Source organism: Bombus flavifrons, chromosome 9, assembly GCF_040668555.2.
Source record: "Bombus flavifrons isolate JBK064 chromosome 9, iyBomFlav1_principal, whole genome shotgun sequence".
NCBI classification, from domain to species: domain Eukaryota; kingdom Metazoa; phylum Arthropoda; class Insecta; order Hymenoptera; family Apidae; genus Bombus; species Bombus flavifrons.
Window position 1 is genome coordinate 9,278,828 of NC_138450.1, and position 25,040 is coordinate 9,303,867.

Consider the following 25,040-nt stretch of genomic DNA (forward strand, 5'->3'; position numbering starts at 1 on the left):
CCATCGGAAAAACGCTCGAAGACGACGTTTCGTGGATAAGACGGAAGGAAAAGGGTAGATAGAACCGAGATGGAAACGAAAAGGGATGATCAGAGAGGAGGAAAAAGGAACGCGAGTGAAACCAGTTCCGCCGCGCCGCCATCGGTTGGGATCTTTTCCGATTTTTCTGTCGGCGAAGGCAACCTATCCTGGTGATGCATTTTCTAATTTATCTGCTGCTTTGAGAGAACGATACCGACGAATCTTATCGCGCGAGCTTTGCTAAAGGTTTCTAAGATTCATGGCTCGGGCGAATTAGCTCCGTTTTAGAATCTCGCGAGAGAGCAACGGTGGAACATTAATTTCCCTCAAGGCGGAAAATTAGTCTCGATATTAGAAGTTGGCAAGAATCAGGGCGAAGTAATTGTAGCTCGTTGAACGGCGTTAGAAGTTCTTCCTCGAGGTTGTGGAAGTTTGTTAAGCAGTCAGGACTAGGGCAAGGGGTGCGAGTAGAAAAGAAGACAGGCAGAAGACAGAGGATGGGGAAGAAAATTAAAACAAGAAAATGTATGGAAATGGGCTGGATGCGAGAAGGGGAGGAATAGAGGTTTTGATGACCGTACAAGCTCGCGCAACGGCCTGGGGTTAATTGCAAAATTAACCTTAATTATTGGCCCCCCTGGACATTTCCATTCTACTCCCGCTTAGTTCTAGCCGACAGTAATGTTGCAAGTTAGTTACCGGTGCCTGTTCGCCGAAAGATTTTATCTTTTTTGCTAGAGACGCTGTTACGTAACGTTAAAAAGCTTCCTTCGATCCTCCAGCTTGATTTCTCACATACACGCACGATCTTATACGTTTGCTTGTCTCTTCTCTTCCTGCAGCTTCATCAACCTTAACTAAAATCAATACGTTTCTCGATATATTTAGCGAGAATTCAATTCTAGCATTGATCATACGTTCAAAATTATTTATACAGAATCAAATACTATCGCGATCTTTAAAAATAGTATCAGATTTCGGAGTGATAATTTTAAATATTCGTAAAGACTGTATCGAGAAATTGATTTCTATACTCAATACGCCTCTTCGATAGCTGCTTCATTTTCAGTATAACTTTGTTCAAAGACTCGCGATACACAACCCAATGTCGTTACCTATCTCATCGTTAACTCGAGTCGCAACGTACTATAACGGTCTTACGTAAAACTTTGCGAGACCTTCCGACGTTGGTAGCAACTTCTGCCTTCCCAGCGTTACGTATTTATTATTTCGGTTGGAACGAGAGGAGATTGCGGGAAAAGAAAAATCGTTGGAAACCGTCGAAGTGATTTATTGTTCCATATTTATACACATAATAAGCGAATACGATTATATCGTATTAGGTACTAGATCGTATTGTATATATATTCATTCATTTATTTATATATCGAGCATTCTGTACAATAAATAAAGACTCTAGAGCATTTAAAACATAACACGGTGTACTCCCTTGCGATTGCCATCGAAAAGTGTACAATAATTTAACGAGTTTCCCCATGCGTATATTGTATCGTCCTTTCAGACACCGTTCGTCAGAGGCGCCACGACGACGGCGCGACGCCTAGCTTTATTCGATCCGAGGATGTATATACACCGCACAGGGTTTTACTTTGAACTTCTCAAACAAATCGTAACAATTCCCCTCCCCGTTCGACACGGTCGATGAGATCACGTTCTCGCGGGAAGCTCTGATAATTCTTGCTCTTCTTCAACGCATTGAACAACTCGCTCGAACGCGTTCGTTTACACTTTCACGAATATATTCAGAGAAAACATGCGACGTACGAAAAACATTGTCACGCTGTCTATGTAAATGTGTGAATCGATAGTCTTGCTGTGTTCCTGGTCTGTTCGAAAATCGTTAGCCATCGTTATAGCTTGTATGAAACATTTGAAATTCGCATCGACAGAGAAGACGCGAGTCGCAGACGATATTGTCCACGGATAGAGCGTGTGATATGTTGGCATTGAAACGGTGGCGCATAGAAAAGAGTAAAAGTCAAGTATAAGATTTTGCACGCTCGGATGTTCGTATAAAAAGGCATACGAAGACGCAAGACTGGTAGAATTCAAAGGACTTTATAAAAAAGATCGTCTCGAACGAATCTCGGCTAAGTATAAAACGATATGTCGCGTGTTTCTATGCGCCAGTGATAACGGTCTGCGTGTATTTGTGTGTATGCACGTGTGTGTTTAGCGTACGAATATCGAATGAAAAGCGAATGTGATCGAGGCAGAAAGGACGCGGCTACTCGATTCGGTCGAACCATTGGCCCAACCTTCGAACAACCTTTGACCTTCCATGCCACGAGTAATATCTCTAACGATAGGGTTCAACTATTTATACAATCGTGCAACGTACACTGCTCTTGCTGCTGCTTCTTCGTCGTCGAATAAAATCGTCCTCGATAATCGAATCCATTCGTTAATTGCGATTTATTTAGAATGGAAATTTCTTTATCCTAAAACGGAGCTGAAAATAGGAGAGAGATGCGCAGGGAAAAATCGCGACACGATCGTCGAATTTCGTGTTTGTCTCAGCTGATGATTTTCCAATTTCAATTTCACGGTTCACTTGAATTTTTCTCTCGATTAGATCACTTTCGGCGAGCAAAGAATCGTACCGATCGTGTCACAACGAAACCTGCAATTTCGTTAAACTTCCACATTACGGAATGAAAGGAACGACGCACTCAAGTCATCCGAGGCTATCCGTTTCTTCCTCTGTGCACCGTTCGCTTTCCCTTCTCGCTCATTCAACGAGCGAATAGACGAATCTTATAATCGGCTACTCGATCGATCTTCGTCGAAGCGACGCGATCGCCCACGATATATTACTATTGTCTTCTTAAATCCACGAACCGAGATACATACAACATGCATTTCTATCTAACGTGACTAATGTTCACGGGAACGCTCGTTTCGCTTTCTCAAACGAGCATTATCTTAGCTGGAACAACGAGTTCTCCGAACGTTTAACTCTTTCAGTCCTGGCCAGCGTTAACGCCGGCAAATTTCATCCTCGCGTGTCAAACATTTTATTTCCCTCCTGAATAACCCTCAGTAAGTAACGTGTTTTGATATGTTTGTCGAAGAACGATAAACCTGAGAATATTTTATAAGCAAACCTATGATGAAAAGTAAAACCGCGTACCATATTTCGTAGCATATACAGCGACATGGAAAATCGGATATGTTGCGTAAAAGGAACAGAACTTTGCTTTCTCCAATTTCTTGCCAATGCCGCTGTTGTCGAGGACTGAGAGAGTCAATAGCATGGAGAATTTGAACATTCCGGTTCCTCCTCGATTTATGCGATCGTCTCACTTATCGTAAACGCGCGGTTGCACAAATTTCGAGTCCGTGTTGTTTCAGTCGAGAGGACTCGAGGGATTGGCAGCTCCTTCGAGGAACAGAGGTCCCGCGGTAATAAGCACAGGAAGAACCTGGACAAGAAAACGCAGCACAACACGCTATCCAGCGGAATCGTTCCCTTGGTGCCGTTGGCATCGTGCCGAAAAGGACAACAGCCGGTCGAACCGCCCTGACGACTGTGCATCCTTTCTCGTACAGGATTCACATGGCTGAATCACGAGGCCAACGATAGATTCGCGTTTCTCGTTCGTCCATCGTCGGACAGACGCGAGACGACCAGATTCTCGTTACGATTACGCCGCAGTCGAGGTTCCGTGCAACAGACACAAGTCGCGTGATCGTTAGCTGCGTTGGCAATTAAGGGGAGCTTTTCTTTCGCGATCAAAAGAGGAGTCTTCTGTTATCGGCTGATGTCGTTAAAATCGATCGTCCTTTTCTCGATACCTGCGGAAATTGTCATCTCGTTCCTCTTCTCGAGGGTGAGCAACGAGCTTTATTTATTTCGTTTCACAGGCGATCTCTCTCGGGACGGTCGGAGTTGTCGATTCGGAGGACTCGCAGTATACAGTAGAGATCGCGAGAACTCGGATAGAAGGATTGTTAAAGATCATCGTTAATCGACTCGCCAAGCAACTAACGATTTACCCCGAAAATTTGATCGTTTCTTCCTTTCGATGATTACCACTACCAAGAACCGAAGAAGAAGGTGGATAGTATTCCTATTAAAGTCAGCCAGCCAACCAGATTGAAGGATCCTCTTCTGTAGACAGCGTTGTTCATGCAGGTCTCCCGGATGCTGATGTTCTTGAGGCCCCGACGGCTCAGCAGATTGTGAACGCCTCGTTTATCGCTCTTCTGTAAGATGTGCTCTCGCGAGAGCAGCAACGAATACAGTTGATTGTCCGGGCTCCGGGAGCAGAAAGTCAACACCATGTCTGAGGCCACGGCTTTCATTACGTGCACGTTCCCCGTGAACTGGTGGTACGGTCTCTCCGACACTGTCAGCGTACCTGTCGAAATCGTCGCGATCGATTAGAGATCTATGCTTGCAACACGAATGTAAGCGGTAACGAGGAAGCAAGGAAGGAGAAGAAACACCTAATGTAGAAGAAGCGAGCAGATTCTGGCCAGAGGAAGACGAGAAGAAGTGTAGAATGTGCGTAGAGGGGGAGAGAACTGCGATACATTACTATACTGTATAGAATGTAAGGAAGTAGATAGAGCGAGGGGTAGCCTGGAGAAAGTGGGGGCGGAAGATATTGCGAAGTAAATTGGCTGAGGGATTTAGAAAAGAAAAAGAAAGACAAGCGAGATCAAAGATAGGGTTAGGTAGTAATAAAGTGAAATGAAAGTAGAATAGATCGAGTAAATAAGCGACCAGTTAATTAAGGAGCGATAGTAAGGCAGCGATCTATTTTCTAGGCTAACGAGGTCGAAAATAATTAAACAAATAGTAAAATAATACTTCCGATATAGAAAGACGAGTGATGCTATGTCATTGGAATTTTGAACCGGTGACGCCACGTGATTCCACAGGTTTGTATAATATTCTTAAATCCTTTTATATTTCAATCTTGCTCTCATTTTAGCGAGCAAAAAGAGCTCGCAACGTTTTAACAGGATGTTTAACGTAAAATCGAAACCGGGAATCATGCATAGAGATAGGACACTATTTATGGAGATATTTTTCGATCGAAAAATTGAAAAAATATAGCTGTATCGAAAATGGCCGGGAGAACGTAGCAGGGTCAATGCTGCAATATACATGCAGCTTGAAATTCTGATATTGAAAATATAAAACTGTCGAAGTTTGTTTTTTTATATGGATCCATCACAGCGACATCATAACGCGGTGCATCATTCGTGCGTACCAGAACGAAAGATGAACAAATTGTTCGAATCGTTGGTGGATTTTGAATGTTGCACGACGGGGGATGAACGGCAGTTTGATTAACTCTGTGTCGGTTAACCGCAGGAATTGCCTGGCGATTGTATCTCGTAGTACGACCTTGGAAACTACGAGATTTATCACAGGATGTTCGCTATTCACACAGAGAAAGAGTAAAAATCCATACTGTCTAAATCCGTCTAACTATAACACCGAATTAAATGCTACTAAACGATGAAACTTCATTTAATGTCAAGCTTTAAACGCAGCTAGAAAACCGAGGAAAGAAACATTGCAATAAAATTGTGATAAAGAGAACGAGATCCGATCCTGCGGAGAAAAAGTGCTGAATCTGATCCCGAATTTTCTTCGAAAATCTTCTCGATCACCATTTTCCCTTGTTGATTTTAATTTCACGGAAATCCATCGATAATGCATATGAAACTATAGCAGCAACTTGGTCTCTGTTCGCAGCAATATTTCTCTCGTGTATTCTATGCATTCCATAGACGTGACGTTGAGTCGTTCCAAACGAATGCAACTGAAGCATCGAAATGATTTGAAATCGGGGAATACGCAGCCGCGATTCAAGGGGAATCAGCAGCGGAAATCAGTGAATCGGTCTGATTATTGTCTACGACGACTGGGAATGCCGGTGTGCTCCCGCTGGAAATCTGTCACATTACGCGCCATTATGTCGTTGATGGTGTACTTACGCCACTGATTAGGGATACGCGCAGATAGGATTATCGGATGTCGCGCTCAGTTTACGTATGCCATTCCACATATCGCATCTACGTATCGCCATTCATTTTTTTTACCTTCAATGCGTACGTTCTACTTTTCCCAACGATCTCACCATTGTTATTTGCCTTTCCAACGATGAACGTCGGCTTGGGTGCTCGAAGAATTGCCAGATAATCGAATATACGGGATGATCGTTGTTGAGAACTTTTGTTCGAAACATCGTTTCGTAAGATGGGCGGAACGATTTGAAAAATCGTGGCCCATCATGATCAACACCCCTGTACAATACGGAGGATCGTTAAATTTGGCGTTTTTTTTTAATCGTTAAACGAACGTTACGTTCCTGTTGAGTGTTTGGCCGATAAAACGGCGGGTATTATTACTTCGGGAAGTGATTGTCACGCGTCTGTTACGTGCCAATCGCAATAACGTCAACAGCCAGCACTATCGTATTATTATTGCGTCGTCCATTAAGCTGTTTCATCATGTAAACGGTTACTAGCCTTCGGGATATTGACGTTTAATCGTATGAAACTAATTGGAGCGGCCGTTCGGTCGCCTGAAATTCTGCCGAAGGACTTTACGTTTTCATCGAACGAATCATTTCATCAATTATTTTGCCGCGTTGCCTTGTTTATTTCCGCGTCGATTCACGGCATGCGCACGTTTCAACGATGATTCGCAATAGCAGCAGCTTACAGAGAACAACTGAAACGCTACGGGAATGAATTCAAGACTGCTACGGAGAGATCTTGTCGTTCTCGCGCGCAACACACGCCTTTGATTTATTTTTCATTTTCCAAGTCGAGTGCTTTTATCCGGACTGTATCCGTTTTACGGTAGAAACAGGAGGATCGGGGAATTGGCACTAAAAACAGGAAGCAAGCACGCGACAAACAAAGAGACGCGAGAACTCTGTTTAAAAAGTGACACGGTCTCGTTGTTTCGATAAAGTCTGTTGAATTCGTGGAATTTTTAGTAGCGTGTCAACAGAAACGTCATAGAGATATTTTCCGTTGAAAATCAGTGTATGCTTTGTTCCGCTGTTTCGAAACTGAATTTTTTGCTAACCCGCCAGATCGCGATCTTGTTTCGTCGATTCGCCTTCATCTTATGCTCCATGAATTCAGATACGATGCTGAGTCGATTATATCGGCGATTGATCACGTAAGGAATCTGTCACAATATGTACGATACGGATTTTTGCATATACAGGGTGGTTGGTAACTGGTGGTACAAGCGGAAAAGGGTGATTCTACGCGAAAAAAGAAGTCGAAAATATAGAATAAAAATTTTTCGTTTGAGGCTTTGTTTTCGAGAAAATCGACTTTGAATTTTCGCTCGGTACGCGTGCACTTTACCACGTCTCGTTATAACGGATCTCACTGTAGATCGTTGTCTCGATTGACGTTATTTTTTTAATTTTTTAAATTTTTATTCTATATTTTCGACTTCTTTTTTCGCGTAGAATCACCCCCTTTCCGCTTGTACCACAAGTTACTAACCACCCTGTATATTTCGTAGCACGCAATGGTATAAAATTAGCGCAAGCCTGAATACTTTTGGGAAACACCGTAAATTGAACGAACAATAATATCGCAAAATTTGTAGCGCTTCGATATTGCGATAACAGCAAAGTGCTAATATTTTACGCTGTAATATAATATCAGTTGAAATTCTATAAAAATATCGCTTTTATAACATACAGCAAATAATCTATCAGGAAAACAAACTTTTGCGCGCCACTGTGGACAAGACACAAGGTTCGCCTGGTAGCCAATTTGTCAATGAAGCAAAATCCAACCATTTAATAACGCGGTGCTACTCTAATAAAAAAGAAAAAAAAACAAAGGAACGGAAGAAGAGCCTGAAACTAAACGAAAATTTGGAAAGACGAGATTCAAGTTAAACGTCGCCTCGCTACCAAGTCCAAGGGATAAGTTTCTGGCGAAGGAGAAAAGGTAGAGGAGGCTTCGAGAAATCTCGATCCGCGAACGCATTGTGCTCGCTTTCGCCAACTCTCAGCTGTCCGTGGATACGAGACAGAAGAATGGAGCCGCGAGATGAAAAAAGGGGCTTTTGAAAAATTATTTTCCGCGTCGGCGGTTTCTCGCGGATTTTCCTCGCTTCCCCGCGGCTTCGTTTCTCTATCCCGAGCCAGCCCATAATTGGATGGGCTGACTTCTCTCCGGCATGACCAACGAGACCACGTTCGGCTCTATTCTCGCTGACAGTTAACCGATAATCACGCCGACTACCTGGGAATTCATTAAGATCGTTATCGGATGCACCTTACGACTTTAATTGCCGCCACTGGTTTCCTACTTTGTTCCTAAGTCTCTAGAGCTCGATAATTAGCCGCTTAGAGGGCGATCGTTCGGCGGAAATTGTCCTCCCCTGTGATCGCCTTTTGACCGACTACTCCACATATTTCACGCCTCAAACCATTTCTTCCTCTATCGTTCTCAGCGTTTCTCAGTCGTTCTACATTCTGTCGTTCGTCCCAATCCGATCGCTACCAATAATCGACGAAGAACGTTCATTCGGATTTCCATTACTCGTAGTCGACATGAATTCACACCCTCGTTGTATTTCAGACGATTGGACTGAAAGATTTCCAACAGGAAGATATCACAGATATCGTTGGTGAATTTTGTTCGAAAGTCAACAAAGGTTGCAAGTTCTTGCGAGACTAGCTTCGATGGAAAACTATGATAAAAGACGCTTTTACCATGGAAGTGACCGTTTACCTTCTTGTCGATCTCGTTCTTAGGAGTCAACCAGTTCGATTGGCTATTTCGTTCCGCCCCCTTTGTTCTATCGCGTTTATACGGCTCATTGATCACTAACTACGAAAGCTGCATCGGGTCAATGAATTGAAACTGCTTTGAAGTTAGGAGCTGACAACTGGTAAGCCACTACTCTTGTAGGAACAGTTCTGTTTAGAATCTATCGGACCATACCGAGACACGATTTCGAACCAGATGATGGATCTTAATTTCCTCGATAGAGGAATCTATCTAAGCGCCAATCTCCTTCCTGTATATCCTAACAAAATTCTGGTCTTATCACGCAGAAGAACAGAACAGTTCTACATCGGCAACAGGAATTTGTCACGAGAATTATTTCGTTAAAAAAGAAAACCAGTGACTAAAAGAATGCCTTGGTTTTTATATTGGGCACGACTATAGTTCGATACAGGACTATTACTGATCAGAGTGTCAGCTCGATCTTTCGCTAAAAACAAATATACAGGGTGGTTGGTAACTGGTGGTACAAGCGGAAAGGCGGTGATTCTACGCGAAAAAAGAAGTCGAAAATATAGAATAATGTTGAGAATTGTGGATCTTTGAAGCCGAAATAATGTTATAGGAACACTAAATTTACACTGAGGATTCATATTAAAATAGTAATATATTTATTTCATGGACGATTCCTTATATATTCATCGATACACACTTGCACGCGTCTCAGCACTTTCTTCTATACCCGACTGTTAAACGACTGACTAGTTTACACACATCTGTTTTCTAGATGCCGCGCACACACATACCTCCACACACTGATATTCACATACAAGTATCTCTACTACGCATTTAACCCAGCCCAGCACAGAAAATTATACATATCTCAATAAATAAAAATTTTTTTTTTTATTTTTTAAATTTTTCCATCGAGACAACGATCTACAGTGAGATCCGTTATAACGAGACGCGATAAAGTGCACGCGTACCGAGCGAAAATTCAAAGTCGATTTTCTCGAAAACAAAGCCTCAAACGAAAAATTTTTATTCCATATTTTCGACTTCTTTTTTCGCGTAGAATCACCTCCTTTCCGCTTGTACCACCAGTTACCAACCACCCTGTATATTTGCCAGTATATTGTACACATACAGTCACGTATATACGTAGTACACAGTACGTATGTCACGAGATACGCGAATGATATTTGTAAAGTCGTTTCTAGACATCGAAATGAAGAAAGAAAAAGTGCATAAAAATGTCGTCCAAGGCTTATTTCTCAAGCTATAAATAATTCTCCATTTCACGTTAGAAATACACTGGTAACAAAGATTTATGTTATCTCACTTACATTTCGTATGTGTCATCGTTTCTTACTTTGACATCCATGAATCAAAACGAATAACATAATATCGTTAAACTGAGAAACACGACGCACGAGCATTCACATTAGCGACTAGCCAATTTGGCCGCGTTTAATCTGGTCAGTTATCGAGCAAAGTATATTTCTGGGAAATCGGTTACCTCGTCAGCTTACGATAATCGTCTTTGAAAGAAGTTCGAACCGAGTAGCTCCAAGTTATCGAGCTGTTCGTTATTATCTATCGGTGAGGAAACTTCATTGGAGCAGGAACTAACCGGGTAGCTTTTTTATTTTTTATTTTTCTCCCCCTCACGCCACCAACTGCGATGTTTCACGGGGGAATTATTCTTCCGTTTTATGCGCCACGAATGGCACGGTGACTATCCTCGCGGACCGAGAAAAACCGTTCAGCAAAATCGTGGACGGCAGAATCATTGTCGGGAATTACGCTTATCTACTCGATTCTCACTCTTTTTCACAGATTTAACAGAAAAAAATATTAAATCTCCACAGCTTTTTGTTAAGAACGCTCAAAAACAGAAAAGAAAAGAGAACAAAGTAGACGAAAAAGTCAAATGATTATTCGAATTTATTTTTTCCGCTTGGGAAAAGCTGGTGAAAATTTTCATCGATTCGCAAAAGAAGGATGATCAAAGTACCGCACCTAAAATTCTGATAAAGCGTCGTTCTATGAATCCTAAAGCCTCGTGAAAGCACAATCATTTATGGCAAACGCGATGGGATAGTTTAAAAAAAAAATTCATGAGATAACCCGAGAAGCGAATTGTAAGTTTGTCCACCTCAAACGATCGTAACTTCGAAACGAATGCACGAAACGAGAAGATTCAACAGCTACTTTGCAAAGGAAATTGTTAATTAATAACGATAAAACTGGACAAAAGAAATAAGTAAAATATTACATTAAATATGCAAATATTCTGCGAAATATGTTTGTTATTAAACTACAACCTGCTTCTAAAACAAGATGGAACGCATCGAATACGAAGGATTATCGCTATATTTCATTTTTCTCATCTTCGGATTGTAATTTTTCAATAAAATCATCGTCGACGACGAAGTGTGCCATGTACGATGATGGCGTGACGTATCAGAATCTTAGGTGCCTGAAGTAGAAATTTGATATCTTTTAACCATCTTCCTTTGCGAATTTCACAGCACCTAAAATGCCCTCTTCGTGTTCCGAAATTGTAATGTGGTTGGGAACGAGTTACCATTTTGAAAACTGGAGGAGATCCAGAAGCCCGGCTTCCTGGTGATGTCCGGTATCCGGAAGGTGTATTCCACACTGCCGGCCTCCTCCACCCACAATAGCTTCAACGAGGACAAGAACTTGGCCGATTTCTCGGCCTCCATTAGGTTCACGATCGGACAAGAATCGACCACGTACGATCCAACGGCAGGTTTCGACGAGTCGACTTTGTGCTCCAGCACCTCCACCACGTACCACTTGCCCATTATCTGAAATCAATACCGGCACAAATGGATTTATTACGTTCGCGTGCTAACGCAAACGCGCTCTGACGCGTTCCGATCGGCAAAGCCGGACTGCTGCAAAGCCGGACTCTGCTGTAAAGCCGGCAGATTTAGGAAACGCGAACGGGGGCTTGGAATGTTGCCTGTTGGTGCTATCCACAGTTTCGATCGATGAGATTTTCCAAGATTACAATTGTTTCAATTTGTTTACGAATTGTTTGTTACTCGTTGACAATGAACCATCGTAGTTTCTTATCTTTTTGGTAACATTATGCGAGTAGAGTTACGTAAAAGCGTTGCAATTTCATTTCATCGAAACTATCGTCAATAATATAGATTTGCCGAGTGTAGAAAATTTTCTCGTTTTTTTAACGCGGATATTAGAAACATTTACGTGAAATATATTTACTTACTTTATACAGGGAGGTTGGTAACTGGTGGTACAAGCGGAAAGGGGGTGATTCTACGCGAAAAAAGAAGTCGAAAATATAGAATAAAAATTAAAAAATTAAAAAATTTTAAAAATTAAAAAATTTTAAGAATTAAAAAATTTTAAAAATTAAAAAAGTAACGTCAATCGAGACAACGATCTACAGTGAAATCCGTTATAACGAGACGTGATAAAGTGCACGCGTACCGAGCGAAAATTTAAAGTCGATTTTCTCGAAAACAAAGCCTCAAACGAACAATTTTTCGATAATCCCTGTATAATCCCCTGTATAATCGATAGTAGGAATTATTTATTTTATAGTACGAATATGAAATACACAACAGACATGTACAGTGTTCAAAGATCCTCGAAAGAATCGACATCGATTACCGATGCACCTATAAGAAGGATCAGGCATCCTCTTACGTTCTCATCTTCACAATCTACCTTTCGATTCGAGCATTCGAACGTCATTACCAGACTATCAAATTTTGCAAACAAATTTACTAGCTTAGATTACTTTGGTGGTTCTCCGTCATCTTTCGAATCCAATTATGTACAGAAAGCTGTCCGATGTGGATAGACAATTAGGCAACTCTTATAGGTATCAATTATGTATTATGGTATTTCACCTACGTATCAAGAAAGGGCCAACTTGTTTAAAAAAATAAATAAGAAATAAATATGTTTCTTTCGAGATGTCGAAGAAGTAAATCGTATATTTTTCGAACATTCTAGTAATTTTTGAGAGTGCGGATGGATTCTTTCCGCGTAAAATGGTAGAACATATACGTGGAAAAATGCGAGGGAATATTTTTGTCGAAAATGTCGATGTGATTTTTAATCAAACATTGAATTTTCGCTCTATACTTCGTTATCATGATCTTCCGCCGATTCGATGTTGAATATCGACTGCATAGTTGGCAGTTTCTGACTAGAAAATCTGGAACGAGGGAAATTCAACGCGTTTTTAAATCGAATGTCAATTTAAATCCCGGTTTTGTAAAAGTTATCTGCATAATTACGACCGAGCACCGTCCCAAACGATCCAATTTTTCGAATTAGTAGCACGTTTTCGTCTACGGTAAATTGGTAATTCGTGTATCGAAATGATTTGTCCGTTTATACGTATAACGGGAGGATAATAAAAGATAATTCTATCAAATGCGCGGAGGACGCAACGACGCAAAATAACGGCGGTCATCGATTGAAATTAGAACAGTCGGCTTATCGTGTATTTTCGCTGTGAAACAATGGGATGCATCTTAGCTAATTTAAAAACGCATCAAGGGAATACAGAGTTTCGTAGAATCGAACTTATCGATTTTGTATGCTTCTTAAAGCATCGTTTTGTAATTACCCGCGAGAGAAAATGTGCAAACTTCGACTACTTTTCATGGTTCGATGCGGTGTAACCTCTTAAGTACGAAAAGTAAAAGTTTATGAAAGTGTCGCGATCCATTTACCGCGATAGATTTTCGCGATCGTGAAAAATTCTCGTCGTTTAATAAACCATCGCTCTTCGGTTCCGTTCCAATAAACGTACAAATCAGTCACGAGAAACTTTTAAAATTTAAAAGCAACTTGACACGGGCTTAATCCACTTTAACTTAGCTCTAACTTCTCGCAGCTAGATTGTGAAGTTGGAGGAGAGACAAGAGTAGCGATACCCGTCGTCATTTTGACGACTGAATCTTTAAGTAGGAAGGAAGATCGAATGACGCGATTAAATGTTAAAATAAATGATAATTCGCAGGCCAACAGGGAACGGGTTGTCGTTCGTGCCGCAGGAAATCGTTCGCTCGACGAGATAATCCGCTGACTTTAGCCGAGGAACGGATAATTCGAGCTCGTGCTTAAACTAAATTGGCGACGATTTATTGGCCGTGCAATCGGCCATGAATAAACGAAGAGAAATAATATCGATCAGCTCGAATCGGCTGGAGATCTCGTTGCTGGAAACAACATTTCGTATATTTAGCACGAACGAAGAAGAAAAGATCTGATTTCGATATTAACTGCGTTTTGCAACGAGGAAGTCGATCCGTCGATAAAGCAATCATGTGAAATCTTCCCGTTGATTTGATGTGCGGATAATTGAAAGTAAACGCGTGCTACTTCGATTAATAATTAATACCGTAATCACGAATACCATCGTGATTACGAAATGAAGCCGCGAGCATTTCCATCAGATCGCGTGATTTCTAAATGAATTTTACGTCGAATTAATCGTGATATCTATATTCGAAAACAACGGGTATAACGATGGCCAATTAACGAAGCCAGCTCGAATCCAGTTAACGTTATGTTGCTGTAATCCAGGATTTAATCCATTCGCAAGAAATATTTCACTATTCCCGAGTATTGAAATCGTGGCGACCAATGAAGCCACGGAAGTAATAAGATTCCAAGTGGTAATTAGTCGACAGTTAACCGTGCTCGCTGCAAACAACCGCATCGTTGTCGAAAACTTCTCTTTGACCAATACTCTCTAATAGCGTGAGCTCGATTTACCTCGTTTCTCTCGGCAAACGCAATTTCGCCCGAAAAGTAACGTAATTTCATTCGCCGTGGCTGTTGTCCACCAACTTACCAGGCTGGAACATACTCGCGGACATACTCGTTGCTATTGCGCTAAAAACGTTGACAATAACGGGGCCGCGATCTGTACGCAAAATAATTAAAATAACAAATGCCTGGTACTGGACGAGCCGAGCGCGAAAATGCTCATCGGCGAACACGGAATACACGGCGGAACCAGAGACGCATAGGGGCGATTTATTAAAGTTACGCCGCGGCCTGATACACCGACCGGCCATTCGTTCCGGCCCGCACGCGGTATTGCTACGGAAAACGGACTTTAAACTGGACTTCATAGTGGCGCGTAATTGCGACGCCCGGCTTTTATGAAAGGGGGCAGACGCGCACTTTCCACCACGGGCCCTTCGTTTCTCCCGCGGATATTTCGCAACAAGCCGCGCCGAGATGGCCAACGGCGGATTCATTTTTCAAGGGTAATTACACGCTCCGCTACTTCTCTCGCTCGTTTATCACGGGATATTAGAATATAATTGCCAGGCATAGGCGCGCGCGCGCTTTCCCATTGTCGACGACACGATCGAAAAGTCGTTCTTGTTGGTCGAGGAATCGTAAGGTAATTTGCAGATGTACCAATTATCCGAAACCCCTAGAAATTGGAAAAAGATTTATCGCGAGAAATGCGGCCCTTCAGGCTGCGGACTAATTCGAACGTAACACCATGTGTTGGTATTTGTCTATATTTTACGCAACTTAATAATTTTAACAATCATAGGGATCGTTTTTAACCGGGAAACGCGTACCTTTGTGCGTTCCTTTTGTTTGTTCCTGTTGGGAAATTGGATAGCAGCGTCGAAAGGTTCGTTGCAATTGCTACGACGCGTGTTGATAATGGAACGACGATGGTAGGGAGGGGGTAGAATGCAACGTCGAAGCAACGGCGAAATATTTCCACATACCCGTGGGCAAATTCGCCTGTTCATTACTTTAATTGGTTCACGGTCCACTCTGAAATTACGCAGCCTCTAATATACGCGAGAGCGATTGTCGTGCGGTGTACGCGCGACCTGATTAAACATTGCCTTCGATGTACACGAAATGACTAGTAATTGACTCGTCGTGCATGCATCGTTACATTTATTTGGGACAATGTCTAAGAATTATAAAAGGATAAATGGATAGTTTGCTAAATATTCGTATAAATAACGCTGATTACGATCGGTGATTGCCTGATGTCTGATTATTGGCGGTGTTATATCACTTAATATCCTTTCTTCGGTTCTTCTTCGACAGAGGTTTCATTGGATCTTTTTGTTACGTTCGTTATCAGATAAATTGGCTTTTTAATTGTTGAAAATCCTGTTCTGCTTTTGTTGAAACGTCTTGTTTCTTTGCAGGTGTTACTCTTACACTTTTGTCTTGTCGAAAATGGCTGATGTTGCAGGTATTGGTCTTTCATTACAAACTTCTGTTTAATGTACTTGCAATTGTATTACATTTTTATCGTTCAAAAGTTCTTAATTTGATACTCTTCGACTGGATTTTTATTATTGGAATTCTTTCCTGGTACAGCGTGTGTCGAAGTCTTTTTCTAATATTAAAATTCATTTTCTGAATTCCTTTTATAATTGTCCAAGTTATTTAATTTCGTTCGCTTTAACAGAACTACAGAGCCATCAAGTCGCCTTTTTTCAACGCGGGAATTTTCCCTTTGCTCCGCTCGCATCGACGAGGTTCATGCTCGGCACTCTCGTACGACTTCTTTTACTACTCAAGTCTCTCCTTCATGTCGTGGTACTGTCGTTCTTGAGTGTCCTCGGAATTCCTCATAGAATTCTTCCAGTAGCAGAATCACACCTCCGAATGTAGAAAGTTTTCATTGTTGCCACTTTCATTACAGCGAAAAGTACTTCAGAAAGGCACTGCTGAAGAGAACACGCAATAAATTATCTTTCTAATCAGCGATCCCTGTTGGAAACTGTCCATAGCAGTGTAGTTGAAACCGCGAGATAACCCCGCAGAAACTCGTAAAAAATATTCTATAGTCGTGAGAAAGAATTTTGGAAAAAGTCACAAAGACTAGTATAGACCATGGTTTAAAAATTCGAGGACTCAGGCATCGGATTCGAGCCATCCATAAAACGTTCGTGGTCATTCAATTTTCCGCAAACGCCCACGAATGACGCGTACAACATGGCACGTGGTTAGTAGCTAGTGTTCCGGCTTCGCACCCAGTTCTAGTACTGCTTAATTGAGCATATCAGGAAATATAGCAGTGTATTTCTTATCGACTTTACATTGTACTCGATACATAGCCATCCGGCTATACCCTATCGGTTGCCATAACGGTATATCGATTGGCACGCGAATTTATGTCAATATTATCGGATATCGGCTAGTGAATTGTAGCAAACATTTCACGACTTAGGTTTTTCTATATCTCTGTCCTTCTGCACCATAAACGTCGTATCTATTATTTCGTTAATCCCCGTTTAATGGTATACTCCGACTATCCACCGTCCACTCTGCTGACGTTGATTTACGCTAATTTTCCACCGCGCAATAAAGGCAACCCAGCGCGACCCTTGACATCCATGCTGAATTTTGCAAGCGTTTTCGCGAGTCTAGTTCGTAAAAGAACGTTGTTCGAGCCGAGCGACTAAGCGGTAAATGAAGCAATATCGTTGATAAATGAGACGACGATTGCCAGCCAACGAGACGAAACTCGAACGGGATTCGATAGTGTATAAGAAATAAATCTGGAAATACCAGAATTACGACATCAACGAGCACCTGGCGTTATTGTAAATTGTTTTAATCTCAGGGTATTACTTTTAAAGTATAGCGAATATATAAGACACGTTTGACTTTTTACGAGACTGCCAGTAATTGGAATACTCTAACGTAAATAACGAAGACTACGCTTTCCTTTTTATCTCGTACATACATTAGGTAGAATTATATCTATTTCATAGTTTTCCTGCTGTTTTTCCTCTGCGTCTTTTCTTCTTGAATACTCGACGGAAAAAACAGAGACCGTGCAGTGGCACCGCCGGAGAATATGTAACTTCTTGCGACGCAACAGAATTCAGCGCAAGTGGAAATTTATAGTTCATGGAGCAGCGTGCTGGCAATAATATTTTGCCTGTTTCCGGCGGTTTCCCCTCCCCTCTTTATCTTTCTCAGCACTTGGCAAAAGGAGAGACGCGCCAGGCGAGCCAACTTTAATTTCTGCTCGTGGAATAATTATTTTCCAGAAGATCCGTGTATCGTTCAACTTTTTGAAGGTACATCCTCGGTGATAAGCATGAAAATGATATTAAGCCAGGCTCTCTTACTCTTTCGCGCTTTCTATTTTTTTTCGTTGAAGAACGCGAGATATTTCACCAAGTAAATCATCGTTACGACAATTTTTCTCATTGAGAAGAGAAAGGGCGCTTTAGGCTGCGCGATCCTCGCGAAATCGCGCTTCAATTTTGCGAGATTAATCCGCTTGATAAATCACTCGATTGATAAACAGCGTCTAAGCGTCGCGCGCGGAGTTAGATACGAGAATATTGCAGCAAAGCGCAAAGCCATCGTATCGCGAATGTTGATTTAGTAACTTTTGACTTTTACTTCCGCGACGACGGCACGTGTGAGCACGCGGTGCCGCAGCATTTCGACACGTTGCGTTGCGTTGCACATTGCGGAAAGCACCGGAGAAATTTAATAATGTCACCGTGCTGGATGCACGTGCGAACGTCCGCTGTTTTCTTATTATATACTGCGAATCGTTACAATTCTTTCGTTTATCGAATTTACCTAATCGATCGATATTTTCATTATCGTCATTTATTTATTTATTTAACGAACGGCGTAAAGTTTCATTAATGTACAAGCATTATTACACAAGAAATCTATTATTACACGCGCAATCTGTGTAGTGACAGATCTGAGAAACTAATATCGTATTCTTTTTGGTAATTTTTATACAGGAAAAACTTCATCAGCTATCCTGTTCTCCCTAATGGAATCCACCTCTCAGGATATATCTGGATATTTGCCTTTCGAGTGAAGTTATATTATACAAATTATCACGAAATACCAATTAGATATCTCGCAGTGAATGAAGACAAATAAGAACGGTAGTAAGAAAATGATCCAACTCCAAGTTTCTTCAATTCTGAAGTGGTGGGTGGAGGAGACTCGAACACCGTAGAAGGGTTGAACGTGGAAGGGTTAAATAAAATGATATCGAATCGAACGATTCGAACGAAAGCAATTAGAAAGTTCCAGTTTGCCATCTGCGCTGCATGAACTCTGTGAGAACCGAATGGGAAACCACCGTGGAAGTGACTGTTACTAATTGATTATCCGTAAACGAACCAGCTGTTTTTTCTCGTGCAAGTTGATCCTGAATATCAAGGAACGAAGAAGGAAGGAAGAAAATGGGCTTTAATTAGACAGCTCTGCGAGTAACTTGATCGTCTTGCAAACGATAGAGTGGTAGTAGATTTGTCACGATTTCCAAGGAAATCTAATTCGAGCTTCTCGAGGTTCCCTGATTTTCCACGCGACGTTCAATTTCTTTAGACAGAACAACGCGAGAGACGAGACGAATCACGAACGCGAACACTATGATTAGAAAAACGCTTGAAGGAACCAAGATTTAGCGATCATAGTGCAGCATAAAATCCTGTACGATATTCTGTTCGATTTTCTATTATAATATACACAATGAGATATTCGCTTTGGAATACACCTGTACAATATAACGTTTCGAAAACGACTGACAGCTTTCTATATGTAACCAATATCCCAGATACAGCTAATTATCGATCGTCTACTTAATTTTCTGCTACGATACATACATTGATTTTGACACTTCACAAATGTGGCTGTCAAATAGTCGAAACGACATTCAGATGAGATGCGGATGTAGGTACTGGCAGTATCAATTTTCACTGAACGAATTAACGATATAACTAATTAATAGTATAATCAAAGGAAACGTTCTAAGAGTCGTCACTATTTTCAATTTCACGATATACATTGCCGCGAATAATTCTAAACTCAAGCCCACTTTTTGAGTTTTCATGATATTAAAAGAAAGATTGACAAACTCGTTTATATAATTCCATATTTTAATACGAAACGGAAAAGAAGATACAGGGAATACAAAATTTGTTCTTTCAAACTCTGGAAGTGTTCTTGAGTATTAAAAAATATAAAATCAGTGTTAATTTTATTACTTTTTCACTCGATATTTTCTTTCAGTTTTGATCAGTTCTATGAATAGTTACACTATCTATTAGAAATATCGAGGAAATAATACAGAATATTAATAATAAATATAAAATAATATAATATATAAATATAAAATAAATTAATAATGAAAATAATAATTCAGTTTATAATTATTCACAGCACTGTACGTCTTTCGTTAAGTGCCTTTTTGCCATTTCACAGTATCTATTATGAAATATTTTTTAAAGCGAAAACATCTAACTACTACGCTGACTTGGCAAATTTTATTAAGAATTCTACGTATCTCCGAAGCATATTTATTCGCAAAATGATTCTTTGCTTTAGTGGCTAAGGGTAGACACACGATCGAGACGGTAAAATTGCTTTGGTGGTTTGCAACAGAAATACGAAAAAGGTTAAAAATCAACTCGAGCATCACCAAGATCTGGGAAATCCTTCTCACGCGGACAAATGTAGAATATAATGCTTCAGCGAAGGGTTTCATAGCGATCCTCGAGTCTAACGGCACACGTCTGGTAGCTCGCCACGTAGCTTACGTCTTGTCCCATTCGACGTCATAAACGTTCTTACGAAATTTACAAGGAATATGCAAAATCTATTTTAAAGAATTAATGAATCGAGTAATTAAGAGGAAGATACGAAATCGTATTCCGCTCACATCAGTATTCGAAACTCGGTCACTCGCAACGTACAATCGCATAAAATTTTCAGCCGCGTAGCTTTGTCTATAAAATTTCTCGCATGGTTTACGAAAATTCGCTAAAATATCTGAATACCAACCAACGAATGCACAAAGGTTGTCAGGGAAAAAAAAAGGAATTCGAAAGCCAATTATTCGAAAACGCGTGGAATTTCGATTGCGTTGATTTTCTTTTCAGCATTGTCGGAACAGTCACGGTGGATGAATGTGAGTTAATAGAAGGAACAAACCGGCTCGAAACAAGCAACAACAGAACGCTACGCGATCCTTTCATCCTTTCGTGAAATACCCTTTCTCCTGACTCTTTGTACAAAAAATCGTGGCATCGAACGGCGATCGCGTCGCCAATTTCGCGCAGGCTGAAACACAACCAGCTTAAGGTCGTTAAACGTTGTGAAAATGCAAATACGGTTGGGAATGTAGTGACAACGCGACAGATTCGAATGCGTTCGGAATCGAAACTAAAAAATCCCCCTCTTTTTTTCCCCTTCGTTTCTTTTTCGACGTTGCAACGTCGGTTCGAACATGGTCGGACAGAGGTTGGAACAAAGCCACGTAATGACTGTTATAAGAGGAAGCGATAAATATTCCTTTTGTCCAAGTTTCGGAGAATAAACGGCACCGAACGCGGGTGTGCCTATTCGCAGATAAATTTCCGTTTATTGTCCACGCTCTCTCTCTCTCTCTCTCTCCCTCTCTGTATCTTTCCCTGTGCCGTTTGTTAATAATTTATACTGCTGTTCACGCGGCAGGAGCGTCATTTTTCGTGAGGATAATATCGTAGGACTCGGTGGAAACGTCGCTATGTATCTCGACGATGTTGGGGCCGATATAGTTTACGCGCAATTGAAGATGAAGTAGAACGAGTGGCCTGAGGGAAGATTTTCTTACGGCATTCTATAGGATGTTAATTTAGAGTTTTCCAACTTGTTTCACCTCGAGATGTTTTAAGGTCAGAAGCTCGTCGATCTTGGGCCTTCGAGGTCGATGCTCTTGGTATCGATCTTCTAGACTTTCGAAAGTAGAGCTTTCTTTTATATCCTCCTGTATTCCTTATTCAAGACGAAGTTTCGAAGATTTTAGGCTATAAAAATTGTAATTTTTTCACCTTGACCTTCTTCGCAGGAACTTTGCGAAAAAAACTTGGAAGTATCGGTGGCTGTGCCACGAAATATGATAGAGCAACGAGCTGAGCGGTTAGTGGGCGATTTGTCATCGGATTCATGATACGAATCGAATGACGAGAGGAGGCAAAAACGAGCGGAGTGGGACACGTCAAAAGTCGTAAAGATGCAAATGCAGGTCTCGTCGGAAAAATTGCCGGCTGTCAGCCCCGAAACGGCTCCAAGTCGATGAATCTCGGCGTATGCTGAGCTTTCCTGTTCTTGTTCGATGGCACGGCCACTGGGAGGGATGATATGCGGCCGTATATTATCCCTATGGAGGCTGACTTTATCGTGTTCCCATTTCCGAAACCTGATGGTGACGGTCATTAAATCGGGAATAAAAAAGCCGGCAGAATGCCCTGGATGTTTTCCATGCTATTATTAACCTTTCATAACTAAAATTTTATTTGCTTCCGAGTGGCGAAGACCGTTATTCGTTAGAATTTTTTCCTTTAATCGGAACAAAATTTAATAATTGCTAACAAATATTTCTATCTAAAACGCAATCTACTCTTCGTATGTTCATTATAATTTTGCAAATATCTCGTTTCGCAACGTAACAATATTTATTTGCAGATAAACGATACATACTTTACGGAAGTTTCAACAAGATGTTCTTATTTAAATGCTTGCCACTGTGTATATCAGGCATGTAAGTATGAAACCGGAATTTACCTATAGATGGCCCTAACAGATAATGTAGTTATCACTAAACTGCGTCATTGATGCCAAAAGTCTTTGTTGACATCTCACAAACATTTTCGACTCAGAACAATACAAGTTTCACACAACAGCATAGTTTGTAATAGCGTTGAACATGTCAAATTTTGTGCCTGGAAACTACGATTTGCGAACAGCATTGATTTTCTGTTACCATTTGAAGAAAACTGCTGCAGAATCGCATCGAATGCTTGTCGAAGCTTACGGTGAGCATGCTCTTGGTAAATCACAGTGCTTTGAGTGGTTTAAAAAATTCAGAAGTGGCAATTTTGACGTGAGGAACGAAGAACGTGGAAGACCACCGAAAAAGACCACCGAGCTGTTAAAACCTGGCGAAACCGTTAATACTGAGCGCTACCGACAAAAAATGATCGATTTGAATCAAGCTTTGCGTGAAAAACGACCAGAATATCAAAAAAGGCAACACAAAGTAATTTTGCTTCGTGATAATGCACCATCGCATACAGCAAAACCGGTCAAGGAAACGATCGAAGCGTTCAGTTGGGAAATACTTTCGCATGCGGCTTACTCACCAAACTTGGCTCCGTCCGATTACTATTTATTTGCATCGATGGGACACGCACTTTCCGACCAGCACTTCACTTCTTACGAAATTGTACGAAAATGGCTCGATGACTGGTTTGCCTCAAAAGAGCGACAGTTCTTTTGGCGTGGCATCCACCAATTGCCAGACAGGTGGGAAAAATGTATAGCTAGCGATGGGCAATACTTCGAATAAAATATTTTTAATCATTTTCATACAATAAACGTGTATTTTCTATACAAAAATTCCGGTTTCATATTTACATACCTATGTAACTTTTCACGTTGGCGACATCACAAAGGATTAATTTCTCTCTACGGAATATTCCTGTACATCTTATACGATAATCCTCAAAGGAAAATAGTTATTGGCAGTGGCTGAAAAATGTGCGATACATTCTTTATGCGGATTATCGGCATGCATAGAACGCTTTGTTGCAAGCTTCCAACGTGCTTGCTTGAACGCGACACGTTGACAAATGCAAATTAAGGTGTGCGCGTGGACACGCGAAAAGCTGAAGAAAGAGACAATACCCGGAAGGAATCCCTGACGAGTCATCGGATCGACACCTACCAAGGAAGAAGAGAATCTCTTCGTCTCTCTGCAAAATTTAATTAAATTCCTTTGGCCGACGATTTATTTTCAAAACCACTCGCTCGACTCATTTTTCATTCAGCCCTGCCAGGGTGTCGATTGATTCCTGTACTGTGCTGTCTTTTGCCCGCTGTACCGATAGAGGTAACGCGGCCCGATCGATTATGCGATTCGTTGTTCACCTGGTTGGCCTATACAGACGATTCGGTTCTCGAGTCGAAATCGACTGCAAGGGTAACAAAGAGGTATTTCGAAAAAAAGGAGGAATCGAAATGCGATAGAGCTACACGGAAGAACGAGAAAATAAGTGGAATCGTGACGCTGTAAAGGGACGAAAGAGATTAAAGAAACGAGCATAATCGATGGAATTGCCGATCCTCGAGACAACGAGCCTCCGGCGTACATAACTCGTGGTAAAAGACGATCCATCGAGTTACGACGTGGCATCGGAGAAGGCGAATCTACTCGAGCGAGCTTTTCATCTCGAGTGGCCCATTTTTCAGCCGAAAACGCGATTCGATCGTTTCATTAAAGCGGCATCCGCCTCGATTAAAACGGCAAACTGCCGGCTGAAACTCTTTGAATTCCTCCTTCGACGGTTGGATTTCCTCCAGGAAAATTGAATCTCGCGTCGTGCCCGACGTTCGAATAAATAGACGATTTACAGATATTCACTCTCTCTCTCTCTCTCTCCTTTTTCTGTGGAAACATCTCCGATCCGGAGAACGGCGGAACGACACTCGTTGCCTGTACACTTATCGCAAATCATTCGAGTTTATTTCCCCTCTCGACTCTGTGTCCGCCACGACGCTTTCCATTAGAACGGAAATCGATCGGGTGCGTTAAAACCAGTCACCAAAGCAACAGATCGCTTATTCTTCCACGTCGCAGAGACGGTCCTGGTCTTTCCACGGGGAAATTGATTCCTTCGTATGATTTCTCTTTTTCGCGTTCCGCTCTCCCGACTTTTTAACTTTCTGCCGTTTGTCGTACGAAAATACGTTGCGCGAGAAAAGCAGAAAATTCATTCCAAGTATCGAATACACTCATTTAATTCTCTGTAACTGCTTGAAACTCGAAAGTTAGAAAAATATTTACGTTTGTAGAAAAATATCGAAATAAAAATAAATAACCATATTTCAGCAAAAATGTTCTTTTGCCATGGAAAGATGGTGCCAAGTTATTTCGTTGTTGTAAAAGAAGATCGTTCGAAAGTGATTAAAAAACATTGCTTCGTGCAGCAATTCTTACGTTTCACATTTGGCGAAAAAATTTTACAATGTTAAACAAACTATAACCAATTACAATTTCCTGCTTTTTTTCGTACGCGACAAAAGCTCGAGAACGAACGAAAACATTTCGCTTTCCTATAATTTCTATATTTATTTGCTCGTCAAAGACAAGCGCCGTCACAACGATCACGACAGCTGAGGAAAAGTCTTCGATTCGAGTCTTTGGACCTGCCTTT

General features: G+C 41.2%; 1 protein-coding gene across 1 annotated transcript in view; it reads right to left on the bottom strand.

The window, feature by feature from the left end:
* Positions 1-1,296: 1,296 nt before the first annotated feature.
* LOC138183031 (uncharacterized) overlaps positions 1,297-25,040 on the bottom strand; it is a 58,561-nt gene continuing 34,817 nt past the window's right edge. The window contains exons 2-3 of the mRNA XM_069119549.1: positions 11,369-11,615; positions 1,297-4,406 (exon numbers count right to left, since the gene is read on the bottom strand). Coding sequence (XP_068975650.1) covers positions 4,081-4,406; positions 11,369-11,615 — 573 coding nt within the window. The 3' untranslated portion in view covers positions 1,297-4,080. The remainder of the gene's footprint in view (positions 4,407-11,368; positions 11,616-25,040) is intronic.